We start from the raw sequence: 17,195 nt of genomic DNA on the forward strand, positions 1-17,195 counted from the left end.
AGCTAAGCTTTACCTGTTTTCCCCAGTAATAAAAAAAAAGAAAATCATTAGGGAGTAATTGTATCCTGCCAAGAAGATAGCATCATAGTATCAAAGATACATGATTTAAAGTAGTAAGTGATTCAACTAAAGTTTAGTCTTTGGACTGAAGTTAATTAAACATGAAAGGGGGAAAAAGAAAAGACCTGTGGCTCTTAGGACAGGTGATTTTAAAGTTTGTGGCAACCCTACACATCCTAAAAAGTGTACTTCATGATACATTTCATTCAGATCCCAGTTACATCACTGTAAATATTTCAGTGAAGTTACAATGGGTTTTAAATCATTTTATCAGATCAGAAATTAATCTTTTGCTTGTAGGAGAAGGTTTCCTCAATTCTGGCAGGTGGAATACAATAATCAGCAATTCTTAAATTAATTTAAAAGTTTTTCTTTGCCCTTCTCTTCTGAGGTTCACAAGCATGAAATTCTAACCCTGATGCCCCAGTTTATTTTACTATAATTTTGGATGGGAAATACTAGAACTAGACTGTGGAGCTGTCCACAGATAGATACATTAATTTTTTGGAGGAAGAATATGGGAGAACTACTATTAGTGGACTATGCATTTGCTTTGCATTTCCTTTAGAATTAGTTGAGAATTGCCAATACATACAAGATCAGGCTCTGACCTTGCCACATACATAAGCAGGTATATTATATTATTATTGCTCAAGCCCTAGTTGAAACTCTTGAGATAATTAAGTTATAAACAAAACTATACTTGAGCAACTAAACCCATTTTTCCTTTCAGATTAGTAAATTGGAGACAGACTAGGGAAAGATCCAAAAAGTGACATAGGAGTGTCAGTGCCTGAGCTGCTCAGACAGCACACCCTGTCAGTGCAGGACACACAACATCACCGTGTTGAGTAGGGAGAAGGATGGTTTAACCCACACAGAAGTGCTAAACAGGGGGATTCATTTTAAAACCCATTCCAATTAGGATCCACCTGCTTGGGATCGAAGGAATATGCCTCACCCTCTTGGGAAAATCCCACTTGTATGAAACAAATAATCTATTATCTATTTCTGAACCACAAATGAGAATAAAAGTAGAAGTTTCCACTTTCTATCCAGTAGTGTGGTTGTTAGCTCGTGAGGAATAGAGTACAATCCTCTTCTGCTTCCCAGAATATAGGTTGTTTTACTGTAGGGGTGTTTTAAGGAGTGTCCTAGTTCCTGGGCCAGCTGGCTAGAAATGGACTGGTTCCACCCTGCAATTTTCCCCCAGGTCTTTATGCTACGGGGCAGCTCCATGTGATCCACAATGAGAGATGTCATCTGGACAGTTCCTTGGGTCCATAGGAAGTGCTGGAAGGAGTCGTGTCCCCTGGTGTCATCTCCAGGATGGCACTCAGTTTTCATTCCTTCTGCTCATACTTGACAGATTTTATTGTATATCAGGAAAATGAGAGGATCTGGACCTAAGTACTGCTTTAGACCCAGAGTTTAGGTACATTCAATATTACTTTGGAAGAACACCATTACTTTATTACCAGACAACATACACCAGCTGTTTTGGTAAGAAATCTCCTGTAAATACTAACAGAGAAACTGAATGTCAGTGTGTTTGACCCTCTGAAAGATGACCAGTTGTTTAACCAGTTTTTTTTTTTTTTTTTTTTTAATCAGAAGAAAGATTTGAGTCTATGTAGCTGACAGAGCCCAGGCTTTTGATTATAAAAACAGGTCAAGTACATAATAAAGCAGAGCCCTTGCAAATGTGATGGTACGAGAGAGTACAATTTCATGGCTTTTACCCAAGAAAGTTCTCTCCTCAATTATTTATATTTGCAAGTTCACCATTGCAAAGTCTGTCTTCTGGATGAAATAATATTCCTTCTAGAATTTCTATGGGGGAAAACAAATGTTCAGTAATGAAGCCCTTAAAAATCTTGCTTTTAAATTTTTCGCGTGTATGCAAAAACATGCATTTAGATAAAGCTGAAGCTGTCAGAAAATGTTACAAAATGCAGTAAAGTAACATGTCCTGCAGCTACTAGGCTCAGTCAAAGCTCAGAAGGGCACTTCTCTGATGTGCTGCAATCTGTGTATGCTTACAATAAAATGAAGATGTCCTGGTTGGTCAGGGAGACAACATGATTTAATTGATGACTCTTTTATAGCTATTTCCCCAGTTATGTCATTCAGTGTGATGTGATTGATTTATAATATATGATTTACATAAGGACTAGTTATTTCTAAACTTTGAAGTCCATGCAAATTTTTCTGCTTTGATTAGCATAGGGCCAATTATAAAGTATTTTAAAAGACAAAAAAAGCCAAAACCAAATAATACCCAGCCCTATTTACCCATAAATCTTACTTAGAACAAAACTGATGAAGCTCCTGAGCTGAGGAGCAGCTCTCCTCAGCAAATGCAGGTTTTAAATGCTTCTGAATGGAAGTCTTTTGACTGGTCTACAGAAAAGTATTATTACCTGAGAGAGATCCTGGGTATAGGAATTTTTTTTTTTTTTTTTGAAAATGGAATGAGAAATGGGCTTTGAAATACATTTCATAGAATTTGCCAGCAGCAAGAAGTAGCAAGCAAATTATATATGGTTGAAAAGCAACTGTCTATGATAATCTCAAGATTTCACATGTTCATAGCTTTCTGAAATACTCACACTCTACGCTGAATTTTTTTATGTTTGTTCTTTTACTAGGACTTTTAATGTTAAAGCAAAATGTGATAATTTTTTGCCTGACAGATACTCGAGCTGTTGTTAAGGGAGGAAAAAGGCCTGACTGTATTCTCTGGAAAAAAAAAGTTACAGGAGGAAGCTGAGAATTGAAACTTGGCTCCTTACTGAAGGCTAGATTCACAGAGGCACTTTGTTGTAACACAACACTTAACTTTTAGTCCTCAGACCTCCAAAGTAGCTGAGTTATTTTCTAGCTTCCCTTTTGCCATAGGAAGAGTTGGGCATGTAAAGGTACATCAGTACTGGTAAAAAACAGGGATTTGGACCAAGCTTGAGAATTGGACCCATCAAGTGCTCAGGTTACAGCTGAGTTGTTAATCCACCACCGGGATCCATTTTGGACCTCTCCAACTGGCTCTCTCCAGAGCAATGCCCAGGCACTGTTTGGAGGGTACTTCACTACAGGGACTGCCTCCAGTAGGCTGCATGAAGATATCTGTCCTATTTTGGCCCCCTCCTTTCCTTCCATCACTAACCCAAGCAGGCTTTGCACTAGAAAACGTAACCTCCTGTCTCACATCAAAACATGCAACGTTAAATTTAGTGTCCTGCTACTCCTGTTGTCTCCAGTACTGCCTCATATTATTTCAGACACTTTGAGCTGAAAAATAACCTTTACAAAAAAATAATAATTATGTCTTTAAGCTACTCAGGCACCACGTGGGGACCAGAGGAGATATAGGGGCAAACATTGTGTAGTGTGGGACATGGTCAGCTTGGACCAGAAGTGGCTAGCCCTAGGCGTAGTAAATGCAAGCCAGTATCTGCTACTTGGCCTCAGAGATAGCAATTGATCCATGCTTGCATTTTATTTCAACAACACAGGAACTTCTGAGACACACATCTGCAACATCCAGCATGTTCAGTAGGGAGCTGCTTGTGTTGGTCTCCATCAGAGGCTGAAGACAGCCTGTCTGTAGAAGTTTTCTACATCTACTTTCTGCTTGGAATCACAGCATGGCCTTTTATCTTAAAAACAGCATTACTTCTCTCAGAGCAGAAGCAAGGGACATTCCTTTCTTCTAAAATGCTGTTGATCATGCCACTGTTTTGTACGGTAGGTAGTAAACTATTCAGACAAGGTATGAGAAACCCAGGTTCAGTTCATTCTTTTTGAGCAGAAAGAATTTATCCTGACTACTTGGAACTGGACTGTTCCTGGGAGTACTCTTGTTAAAGCTGTTCTGCCAGGCAATGAAAAGATTTCAAGATTCACTGGGCCAGTGTAAATAAATATTCTGTTTCACCGTTAGGGTCCTGTCCTAACAAGTGAAAGATATCGTTTGAACCTCCGGCAGAGAAAGAACTGATAGCTAGCTCCCTCTCAGCTTAAACTTGTGGTGAAAGGATAAGGAAATAACATTTACCCAAGGAACTTCACGTGTTTATGATATATGATTGATATAAATATAATATAAAACTAGGGACTGTCTTTTCTAGCTCTTTTTCTAGCTATGTTTCCGAAAAAGAGAAATTGCCAGGAAGCTTTTGTGCAAGGTCAGGATCCTATAGATATGTATTGTCTCAGCACAAGTGAGGCCGGAGAGGACACGGATGGGAGAACATGTGGATTCCAGATGACCTTAGGGGTAAATCAGGTGCTGACAACTTTGCGTTGAAAAGACTTTTGAGCCTAGGAAGAAGCAGACTTCTAAGCACGAAGGAAACTTTACTGACAACCCTCAATGCCCAAAGATAGAAGTATCTCTCTCTGGCTTTAAGCAGTTACTTTGAAATTATTTTGAACATTGCACCGCTAACCATAAGTATCTACATTTGGCTTACATCCCACTTCTGGTGCCTATTTCTTTTTGTAAAAATGGGCCTGCTCTAGGTTTGGAGGTATAAAGATAAAAAAGTTGGATAAGTGACTCAAAAAAGTGGTTCTGAGCAGTGAAACTAATGAAGTCTCTTTTTGCCTGGATATGTACCTTCTATTTGGGTTTTCTGATATTTAATAAGAAGAAAATTCCAACTGGTGCTTTTTTAACTGCTGGGACATTCATAACATTTTTCTTCCACATGAATTCTTCGGTATCTGTGAAGAACTGACCTCATGCTCCAATCTTTTCCTCAATAAAAGCAGTAATAAAGCCTGTCTCTTTTTCTTCTCCCAACTGTCTATTTCCAAAAAACTTGTAGGACCTTAATGTACTAAGATCTGAACTCCTCAGTCAAATTTGATTGAAATTGGCCAACAGGTTCAAAAGCTATTAGGAAAGGACAGATAAATATACCATCACACACAGCATCAGTGTTGTGCGAGTTTAGTGGGTTTCCCCAGGAAGCCAAGTTAAAAATCACCTCTGAACATATGCAGAAGCATCAGTTATAACTCTTAACAGCCACGTTCATGTAAAAAGGTCGATCGTAAAGAATATATGCTGCATAGTATTCTAAAATCAGTGATTTAACATCAAAAAGAGGAAAAGAAATCCCAAAGAAAAAGGAAAGAAACACCATTTCAGTACAATTCTGATAATAAAAAACATATCAGAAACTGTTATAGTGTAAAGTCAGATGCATGCTTTCACCTTTTCTTTTAGCACAAATTACCATTAACATAGAAAAACTGTTTTAATCCTTTCAAATTCATATTAAAAGTGTTGCATTTATTCATGAACCAACAGAATGAATAAAAGGAATGCCATTACTTTGCGCTCTTCTCTCCAGAAATTCTGAAATCACCAAGGAACCTGAAACCTTTCTGTCATTGCTCTGTATTGTCACTGTGGCGTGGGAAACTCATGCTCTACTCCACTATGACAAGAGAATACTGCAAGTAGTACCTAACGTGTGCTTAGCACTTTTAATCCAAGATAGAGTTTCTGGCCTGGGAAATGTGCGTTACAATAGTAAATTAGATTTTAAAGGTCTGAGATCGAACAATTAAATAGGGAATGAAAGGATGAGGGAAATAACATTTACCTAAGGAGCTTCACACGCTTATCAAATGTGACCAATTCATGCAGTCTAAATTTAGATACAGAAACTCGAGTGGATGCCCTCCAGAAGATAATTTATTCTGTCTTTCAATATATAGGATAAAGGAGCCTCCCAAGAGAGGACCTATTTCTCTCCTTTGAATACGGAAGGAACATTGCTGAATAGATGCCTAGCTTTTTAATGACTGAAAAGGGGTGAGATGAAGAATCCTATCACTAGAAATAATGGAGGATCCTTGTTAAAAAAACCTTTCCCTAAACTCCATGCTCTCTCTGCAGGAAATCCATACCCTTCTAGTGCAAACTGTATTATATACCACTCTAAATTTATGTATACACACTACTTTCTTCTGTCAGATATGCCCAGTATTAATGACTTTGACCGGAAGCCTCCTAAACTCATTGAGTGTCTTGCCATTGACTCTGATGGCTGTTTTAAGTTCACCATGCACAGCCATGTTGTGTCATACTGCTGTGTATATTGAAATGCATCAGGCTGTTGTCTATGAAGTGCTTTTTGTCACTTGAGATATTGAAAGACAAAATCACACAAAACCCCCTGTCTGTTCTATTTATAAAGTTGTCTTAGAAGATAGAATGGTATTTTTGACTGAAAACAGAATGATATCCCTTTGTCACGGTGCAGTTCTGAATAATTTTACAGAAATGATCAGGATTATCCTGGATTTACTGTGCTTTAATAAAGAGGAGGATCTGATCCAGTGACAATGTGACTGGCAGCTCTAATATGAGTAAGAAGAGCATGGTTCTCATCAGGATCCTCCACATTAGGATCAGTCAGTTACTGTCCAACTTATTTTTGGGGTATGTTCCAAAAGACTTTGTGTGGGAGGGCTGCAGTGGAAAACACTGCCATCAGTACAGGAGTGTTGATTTTTGCATTCCTGAAAATCACTGTTGGCTGTGCTAAATGAAGATAGTTGGTAGGAATCGATTAGTCTCACAGGAGGGTGTTATTAAGGGTTGAGCTCTTTTCACAAATTGCCTCTTCTGCATTTATTGCTTGAGAAGCATAACCTCACCTACCCCGACATTCACAGGGCAGGAGATTGATATACTCCTTTTTCTTTTTCTTTCCTCCCCCTTAAACTCTGCAGGTCAGTCCCACCCCAGGGTGCATCCGGGCGCTAATGAAGATGTTGTACTGCCCTTACTGCAGAGGACTTCCCACTGTGAAACCTTGCAACAACTATTGCCTCAATGTAATGAAGGGCTGCCTAGCAAATCAGGCTGATTTGGATACTGAGTGGAATCTGTTCATAGGTAAGAAGAGTTTAAATATTAGTGGAAGGAAATGCTGGTAATAGCAAATGTCTGCAGAGTTTTGTGAGGTTAGAAGATACTGTTGGTCAATATTTATCAAAAAACAGCTGCAGATGATTCTCACTTCTTAATAGACCTTCCTGGCTTGCAGTAAGAAATGACTATTCCATCCCAGAGCCATTCTTACAAAATATGTAATAGTAATGGTGTGGTGTTAAGGCTTCTGAGCTGAATTATTACATGATACATGAAATGTGGTGAGGAAGCTTTGGTTGAGGATATGATAACAAGCTTAACATGGGAGAAATAGTGTGTATTAGAACTGAAAACTAGGCTCTTGCAAGCTGAAAAGATAATAACACTGTTTAGCTTCCAGTCAACAAACTGCAACTGCTGCTTTTCTTAATTTTGATACTATCTAAGTACCAAAGTACTAAGCAAAGGGCTTAAAAAGTTACATACATGGCAAATTATTAACTCTCTTTTGTGGTTTAAAATATGGTAGTGTTTCCCTTTCAGTATAGAAAGTATCAGACATGCAATCAATATGTTAGAATGGAGTATAGAAAATGTGTATTTAAGGAAAATTGCTGTTACAGTTTTATTCACATAATTTTTCACTACAGTGAACTAATAAAAAAGAGAAAGAAATCTCCTTAAACAGCCATTCATATGTCCTGGAGCAAAAGTACTTCCAAAAGAGTAACATTTAACAAGAAATAAGAGCTTCAAGTTGCTTTTGATCATATACAATACAAGGGTAGGATGCAGAATTAGACAAGGCTAATGATAATACAGAAAGAACAGAAGCAGCTAGTCATTAATGAGCATCATCACTATACAAAGCTCAAACTGGATTTTTGGAAAACAGAAGCAGCTGGAAAACAAGAGATAAAACTGTGTTTATTATAACTAAAGGAAGGAAATTCTTGTTTCTACTTTTGGAAGGATGATATAGGGGCAATCTCATTTTGCTTACTTTCAAAATCCCACCAACCAATGTGACTTTGAAAGCTTGACTCTGACTCACTCATTCATTTTCACTTTCCTCAGCACAGAGGTGGTGCAAGATGGTAGGGAGAAGAAAATAGGATGAAAAATGAATCGGAGTAAGCAAAATGAAAAACAGTATTGAGTGTTTTATAAAAATAGCACAAATAATCAACAGTAACGAGCATGCATTCTCAGTTCCTTGTACTGTTTAAAGAAGCCACCAGGAGAAGCAGTGCTGTATGGGGGGGGGATACCCGTGGGATTATTAGTGTGAAAGGAAAAGAGTAGGCTGGAGCAGTTGCTCCATAAGAAAGCTGAGTAGGAGCAGATGGGAACGCAATGCCTACCTGCTGAAGACTTTGGGTAAACTATTTCCCCTTTGACATTAAAGAGTAACCAGGAGTGGAACTGTAAGCAATTATGAACAAGAAAGTAATGTAGGCTTTTGGAAATGCTTTTTAATTAATTTAAACAGCACAGTTTTTATTAAGGTAAGCACCTGTTCAAATGAAAAGCTGGAAGTTAATATTTCAGGTCTTAAGAGAAGATTTCCTTTTCTGGTGCTTTGAATTCAGTGAGAGTGCTGGGCAGGGAGTAGTTATGTGTTCACAAGTGTGAAAGTGTTTATAGATTCAGGCTTTTAGCATCTTTGATGCAAAGCCCTTGTCTTCATCAGTCTTGCACATTTTGGTTGTTCCTGCTCTCATAAAAGAAAAACTGTATGAAAAGTTGCACATGATGTTAAAAGATGGTACTACTCTAGTATTAAACACCATGCAATACAGTGTGCTTCCTTAAAGGAAAGCAGACTGCTGTGCAATTATCCCTTCAGGTAGGTGATGACAAGGCAGTATAAAGTACAAATACATCAAGAGGTATCTTCTTTCTTCTACATATACACCTTTCCCTGTACAACTTGATAGGGAAGGAGTAAAGATGGAGAGAGAGCCTTTCCTATGTTTGGAAAAGGTATTCTGTTTTATCCCGTTTTGTGAGGCTTCTGACAGCTTTGCTGAAGATGAGGGTCCTTAGTACTTCCTCTATGTACGATTGAAATGCAGCAAGTTGTCTCTGTCTCTGACAGCTGTCAGAGGCTTTCTAATAAAACATGCAATTCCCTTAGTACTAAACACAACAAAACTTCTACTCACTGAATTAAAACGAATGGCAACATTTTACAGCACCACTGAACTATGAAAGATTGGAAAATATGCATGAGCAGTTTTTATTCCTGTTCCAACGTTAGGAACCATGCACCAGGAAAAGAAAATAATTTTGTGCACTAACAGCCTCTGCATAGGCAGGATTCCCAAATGTTAGTGCATATTCATACACAACAAGACAGTGTTGCTTAGCTTATAATCTGTGTATTGCAAGGTCTTTTTGGCAAAAGTTTGTACTGAAAGAAAACTCTCAGATGCGTTTGTCACTAAGAAAATATTGTAGCTTGGTATGTATGTTCTGGTGTTGTTCTGTAGCTACTTTAATTGTTCAGCAGTACCCAAAATCTACAAGAGGAAGGTAAATGGGCCTCTGACAACAGGATATGTTACATATTCCACCTAGTTTATAAATACAAAACTTGGGACTGAAATCACATTTATATAGTACTAATAAATCTTGCATCCACTTTAAAAGCTAGGGAGAGTGGGACAGCTTCCCCTAAACATCTGGTGCTTCCAAGGTTTTATAGACTGTGAAAATTGGTAAGAGGTGAAACAGCTGCAGCAGCATGACACATGGTTTATTATATTTTTCCTGTTTGTGTCACCTTAAGGTCTGTGTCCTTTTTGTGTAACATTTCATTACAGGCTTTTTGTATTTTGTTGCTTTTGTCGTGGCACAATAAAAGCCAAATGTATCACATAATCTTCAAGCAGAATTCCTATGAAACTCAGAATTTTGCCTGAGAAAGGGTTTAGCAAGGAAAGGAAGACCTAGCCCTTACTAACTATATGGCATAATAATAAACATAATAAATTTATTGAAAAGTAATAATTAAATGCTTCTTCCAGATATCTATGTAATAGGTTCAAGAGGTATTTAGAAGTAAATGAGCCACACTAGCTTTGAAAATATCCATTTTGACAAAGCTTCCTTCTGATGTTTTGCCTTTAGTTATAGCTCACATTCTCCTTTGCACTGGTCTCAGGAAAAATTAGAAAGTGAAAGATGAAAAGAATGAGTAGAAAAACTGTACTTCTGGAGAAAAAGATTACCTCAGAGGAGAATCTGACTAATTCTGTGGAACAGGGAAAAGAGAATTTTCCCTATGTCCTATAGCCCAAAGGATATAGTCCAAATTATGCTTCTCTCCATGGAGCTACACCAATTAACAATGATGAAGGTTTACCCAAGGATCCCAGTGTTCATTCTGTCATGAAAACACAGAAGAGACAGAGAGGAAGCTGTTCCCAGTTGCACAGACTGAAAACCTAACTATCTAGGGGAATTGTGTTAAATTTTAGCAACACTGTTACTTTTCTTTCTCTAGCTACCCTGCATTTCACGCTCTGTTTCTGTCTTGTGAATCTTCCACTTTTCTTGATGCTAGCTTCCCCTAATATTGATCAGTTAATTCCCATCAGCCCCTCTTTTTCTCAAGCAGGAATGACAGCCAAGGAGCATGCTCTCCTTAGTGGGCACCACGCTTTCCCTTGCTGTTCTCATTAAGCTTCAGAACTAACACCTGCAGAGATATGATTTACATGCAAGATTGTGCATGTCATTCCAGTCATTGTACTTGTTTATCCGCAGGCTCATGAAGGCAAAGTGGCCACAAATTATTTCATATCTGCAGAACCTTTTTCACAGTCGGCTGTGGGTTTAATTTTTTTTCTTCTCTCTCTTTAGATAAAAATGTAGCCGATACTAAATATGATTACATCGAGGAAGAAGGTGGGCTAAATATGATAGCACTTGCATAAACAATATGAGAGGGTAAATCTAGATAGTAGCTGTAATCACAACAATGATTGTACATGGGCTTATTTTGTAGCCATCCAAAGTAGATCATAAATGCTCTGTTGCTGTATTTAGTGATAAAATGTGCACTAGTGTAGTGCCTGTGCAAATCACTATTGCTTTGCTGCAACCCATGGAAGTCTGCCATTGCGCTAGTGTGTATCCATACCCACCCTCTTGCTCGGTCTGGACAGCATGTGGCTTTGCTAGCAGTGTATTCAACATCTGACTAGTTCTCTAGTGTAACAAGGCAGATCAGCATATGATTTGCTCAGACTTTATTCATAGCTGGCAAAGGTGGTATCCAGGCTCAGAGAGCCTGAGCCGCCTCTTGCTCCCAGTGCCCTGCTGTATGTCAGCCACAGGAGAAAATCTTATCTGCAACATTTCAACAAAAGTTTCTCCTGCCAGTCTTAAAGTTATTTCACTTGCTGTCAGTGCAGCAGTTCTGAACTACTAATAAACTTTCTTGTTGCTGTGTTTTAAGAATCTCTCTTGTTTCTTCGCATCAGCATGACTCAGGCACTTACCTTAGGAAACCTCTTGAAACAGAGCATATGCAATCTCAGTTATAGCAACTCAATCACTTTAAGTAAGAGTCCCCATCAAAATCTTGACTGCTTATTCCTAATGAAAGCTTTAGCATGTTGAAAATATGCAATCAGTTTGATTTATTGCTTATAAAAGCCTTCAGGACTATGTAATTTCTCTGTTCCATGCGTAAGCACAAGGATAAATATTTTCCTTTTTAAGCTTCAAGAGACCACCCAAATCTTTTTTTACTGGTTTGTTAACAGAATAACTGTGCTTTTCAAGCCCCATTTTCTTGTTCATTAAAGAAAATCAGTCTATAATTGTAACAGGATAAAGAAAATTGTAAAGGATTACTATGTGTACTGCTACTGTAAATAAGCAGAGCCATACCTATATAAGCAGCTGCATACTGGTTCACAAATGTAGGAAACCTCAGAAGTGTACCAAGGTAGGTAAAGGAAACCTATTCAGAAGTTTGGGTTGTTTTCCCCTTCTTTCCCTGCAGCATGTGATATCTGTTGCTTATACCCCTTTGCATTATAGACTAGAGGTTGTCCATCTCTTGTAGCTATCAGTAGACAAGTCTTTCTCCTGCTTGATCATGCTAAGAGTGAAAAGCGGGGATTTTAACAACCTTGGTTGCACTTGAATTTCTTGCCTCGCCACCTTCCTCCTTAAATCATTATATGAAAGTATGCTGTGATATTATATGTTAGCTTCTCTCAAGGACTCCAGGAGAAAAAATAAGTGATATTATCTGCTCCATGGATAGGTATTGCAGAAGGTTCCTGCAGTCCTGGAGTGCCATTACTCCACACTCAGATTTTCCAGCGGAAATGGATGCATTTTGGTTTGATGGGCATAGAATGGTACTTGAGTATGAACACTAAAATTTCATAACGTGCATCTTGTGTTCATATGAAACTCGTAGCATTCATGGGTAAGGCAGCCTAAAAGTCAAAACGTATAAAGCCTTATTTTCAGTTAGGGTCGACTTAACAAAAGCTTAATTGTCCTTACTTGCATTTCTTCCCAAATGAAATGCATCATGGCACCTTTAGTGAAAATGGTTTCACATTGCCACCCATCAGAATGAGAATAGGGAAAATGTTAAGCTAAGGCTAATCACCTTTTCTACCCATTTCTTAGAGAAACCTTAGTGCCTCCAGAGTCTGGAGAACTAATATTTTCTTTAAGTCTCTTGTCTGTATAGACTATAAAAGCTATTATTATACACAGATCAGTATTCCCTTAGTCAAAGTGGCAGAGTTTGGTGGATGGCTCTAAGGGTTCTGGAGCCCAATCCTAATTATAAATGAAACAATGGAATCTGTATTTTAGAATTATTTTTTCCAAACTTATCTTATGTTTCCCAAAAGTCAGGGAGAATGGGTAGAATAACCTGTTGTGTGTTACCACTGCAAATTTAGTTGCTCAGAAGTTAAGAACGACCAGATTTAAAGTTACTGACATAAATCTAATGTTCTTTATGGAAAGAAAAAAAAAAAAAAACCTTTAGTGTACTTCAGGCCCACTAGTTTCCACAATGTATAGGCAGCCTATCCTAAGGAATTTACATTTTGATTAAAAAGCAAGACTTAATATCATAATACATTTATGATAGTTCAGGATATCCACAGAAAATATGTAGTTACACCAGTGAATGCAACTTGATGATGCCTAATTAAAAGACTGCAGTATTACCATTTTTAAATTCTCTACCAAGTAGTAAGTTCTGTGATCCCATATTTTTCTTTTACTTCCAGAACTAATGGAATCACTGCTTATACCTTGAATATGACACCAAGACCTGATAGCTACAGGTTAGTCAGAACATGTAGGAGCACCCCTGAAACAGAGGGAATGTCACCATTCAGTGAGCAAAATAATGATGTGGAGAAGAGAGAACCACATTTGTGTTTTTCCCTACTGTTTTTTTCCCCTCACAACCTGGGCATGTTTGCACAGTTAATTCCTCAGATGGTGATTGATTGGTTCAACCTGAGGGAAGCTATCCAAAGTTGTGTGACTGCCAGCAGCATGCAAACACCAGTACTTGCCTGCTCCTTAAACTTTGCTTACTTACTCCTCTGACTCTCCAAGCCTCCCCCAGGGCAATACAGTTTCGTGCAAGCAGCTTGGAGTCCAAGGCCCTGTATATTTGCTTTAGGATGTGTCACTGAAGAAGGAGGTTCATGCCTCTGAGACTGTGAGGGTCTTCTGCTCCCGTAACTGACTCTGGAGGGTTGGGATTTGTCTAGCCTAATCTTGCTGTTTGCCGATATTGTTGGATGCTCTTTCCCAGGAGGATGCCTGCATAGAAAGATGTTAATGGGATCACTCAGGATGACGCTGAAAAATTGCAAACCCCAAAGAGGGGCTATGGATTTATAAAGATGCAGATACTTAGTTGAATGATATCAGCAAGCTTTTCTTGGACTCCTGAACTTTGGAATAGCTTGTGGAAATGAATTATGCCAGTTAATTACACTGTCTTTGTTAAGGACAGAATGATGTTAGTATATGTGTGAAACAAGTCAGTCACTGTCAGGTAATGTGACGGTTGTGAATACAGGATCAAATTTGGGTACTCCAGAATTCTGTCTATACCATTCCTACACAATATTCCTGAATCGTGTGATTTCTGCATTGATGGGAAGAAGAACCCCAAAGCTGGAAGAGGAACATACTTGGTGTTTTCACTGCACCTAGCACAACAGAGCCCTAACTTGACTGCAGCATTTAGGTGCTGTAGCACTAGTGTGTAGCAATAGTATCGTTTGAAAATAACAGTGCAGATCAGAAATGTAGATACAGATAGATAGATATAGATAGATAGATAGTTTGAAAGATTTTTATAATTAAACCATCAAACACAAATGATGACTTTTTAGTTCCATTTCCTTTCCAGATCTTTTAATTCCTTCGTATCATTTTACACCAAAGTGAAATGACTGGTTAGTGCACATTAGCTCAGGTTGGAGGTTGCACAGAATAGCCAATTTCTCTGTGTTTAGATTCAAGGGAAGTACTGGGGAAGCTGTTTTGACACTGCCCTTCAAAATGCTGTGAGTAAAGACAGTTGTGTTACATGAGCCATCTTTAGAAACAAGAGAATATGTTCATTATTTATTACTCAAATACTGTGTGATTCAAGCATTATTATACTGTACTTTTCCATGTCAATAACTATGCTCTCAAGGGAATTTATGCTTCCAGGAGTGCAATAAACAGTAATGGTCATTTTGTTCTAGGCTACTATGTATATTAACACCTCAAAAGCGTTTTCTCTTCAGTGAAGGAATCAATCTCTTAATGATGCTTGTGTAAAGCTACATATCTGTTTACCTGTTAGGGCATCCCTCAGGCACCTCACTGATCTCCCATTTCACAGGTCACGGACCAGCTGGAAAGTGCTGTGGGTCTTACCTGGTCTGGTTTCCCTTCTGGTTTCCAGGGTTTGGGGCATCTGGTCTCTCTGACATACAAAATGATGTGAATGGAGCGCACACCTGGATGCCAGCACTTGGCAGAGCTGCTTCATTCATCATTTACATATGGCTGAGTTACCTGAAAGAACCACTTCAATGCATTTGCTTTTTCAAGGATTACAAAGTCAACTGATGAACGTGTGGCTCCCCGCTCCTTTCTACAGTGGTAAAATATTGGGAGAGAGGGGATGGGGGGAAAAAAAAAACTTTTAAAAAGATTTCCCAAATACAGAATGCCTTAAGCTGAAAATAAATGCAACAGCAGATTCCTATAAAGCAATATTATCCAATAATATATAAGCTCCTAATATATTATAATCTTTTTCTGTTCCTCTGAATGGATGACTTGCAGGGCAAAATGAAGACTCATAGTCCTGACTATAAACTGCTTGATGATAGCATATACAAGTATAATTTAGGGTTGCATTAAAATGAAGAATTGAGAAATTGTCTGCTTTTTCTAGCTGGAGTTAGCCAGACTAAAATGCCATATCCGAACTGCAGCTGATACCCATCTCATATATAAACATATCTGTTTAAATAGCCAGTTTGTAAACCTCACTCCTTCCCTTCTCGTAGTCTGTGTTTTGTGTAACAAGTTTTTATTGCTGTTTGACAAGTAAAGAATTTAGAGAGAACTATGGTTTCAAGTATCCTTTCAGGGAAAGGATATTACTACTATTTCTTGAAGGATGGTGCTTTGGGTCATTTTTTTCTTTAACAGAAATATATAAAAATAGGTCACATTAAAAGTTTAGTTATCCCCTAGAGTAAAATGTGCATTGTTTCAAACAACATAAAGAGATTTATTTCAAATCTTACAAGCAGGAGAGGGTAAATATTCATTGAATTAGTTTGAACTTGCCACTTTGGTTGTATTTATTGAGGAAAGGTTGTATTACGCTGGGAAGCTTGAAAATTATATTTTCTCTGTAAGCATATCTTCATTTACATCAACATTTGGCTGGCTCTGTATTGGTAAACTTCATACGATCTGAATTTTATGTTTTGCAAATACTCCTATTTTTAAGGGAAAACATACTGATGCAATAGCTTGACTTTTGCTCACAGGAATACTGAATATTGCAATATTTGTCTTTGTATCCATTTCTCTGCATTTTATTTCTGCTTGGGTTCAGCTGAGTTTGAGACTGCATAGCTGGGAAAATCTTTTTTGAACTGCACCACTGTTTCATACTTCTAAAATGTTTTGTCTTGGAATCTGCATATATGGGTAGAAATTATTTTCCGTCTATTTTAGAAAATTGAATGAATATGAATCGGTTTTCTCACATTGAAAACAAAATTTGAAACTATGTGATAATATTTCAGAAGATTGGTTTGTTCTGACAGATTGATTCATCAACTATTTCAGATTCTCTAAGCTTAGTATTAAAAACAAATGTTAAATTCTGTTCTCCAGTAGATGTAGCAGATAGATGCATATAACTCTGACGAAATTTTTTCCATAGCAAGAAACCTGTCTACCTTACCACTATCAAAAACTCAGGTATATTTGAAAAGAATTTACCGAGGTTTTATACCATATCAATAAAAGGTGATAGGTGCAAATCCATGACATCAATGAAGAAAAGGAAAATTGCTGTTAACTTGCATTTTATCAGAATTTTGAGTCATTGCTTTTACCTGATAATGGTTAGTCTGTTTATGATAATATATCAGAGAATATGATAATAACTTAGAGAGTTTTTAAAAATCTTGTCCCATGTCCTTAACAGGAAACTGGGCATGTTTCTTTTTGGAATATGCAAACAAAGTAGTGCTGGCAACCAACCTTAATGTTTCTTTACAAAGAAATCCAAATGCTGTACATGCATAATATAGGGGGTTGTATGTAATCTGACAGTTTGCATTGAGACATTTGGGGTTGTGGGTTTTTTTAGTATCATTTCCTTATGCTTTTGTATTTCTTGAATTTCACTGCAAGTTTCAGTTTAAGGTTGCTCAAAGAATGAAGACTCAACCCAAAATTCAGTAAAAGAATCCAAACATGAAGACAAACTCAGTCTAAATCACTACACTTGCTTCACTATTTAACTGCTTGTGCAGGTCTTTTTTGAGTCACACATAAATGACCCCATATTGCCAAAAGCTCCAAACCTTATTAGCAATTTGGCAAAACTAATTCAAATATTAAATTTTATATAGACATTATACTAAGTACATATATTCTTTAATATAAACAAAATCTTTTTTTTTTTCTCCATATACAT

The 17,195-nt window shown here is 37.7% G+C and overlaps 1 protein-coding gene across 2 annotated transcripts in view; it reads left to right on the forward strand.

The window, feature by feature from the left end:
- GPC6 (glypican 6) overlaps window positions 1–17,195 on the forward strand; it is a 769,191-nt gene that overhangs the window by 566,492 nt on the left and 185,504 nt on the right. For both annotated transcript variants that reach the window (XM_067293321.1, XM_013951337.2), the window contains exon 4: window positions 6,814–6,979. In XM_067293321.1, coding sequence (XP_067149422.1) covers window positions 6,814–6,979 — 166 coding nt within the window. The remainder of the gene's footprint in view (window positions 1–6,813; window positions 6,980–17,195) is intronic.

The sequence above is a fragment of the Apteryx mantelli genome, chromosome 1 (assembly GCF_036417845.1).
Source record: "Apteryx mantelli isolate bAptMan1 chromosome 1, bAptMan1.hap1, whole genome shotgun sequence".
In the NCBI taxonomy this organism is placed as follows: Eukaryota; Metazoa; Chordata; class Aves; order Apterygiformes; family Apterygidae; genus Apteryx; species Apteryx mantelli.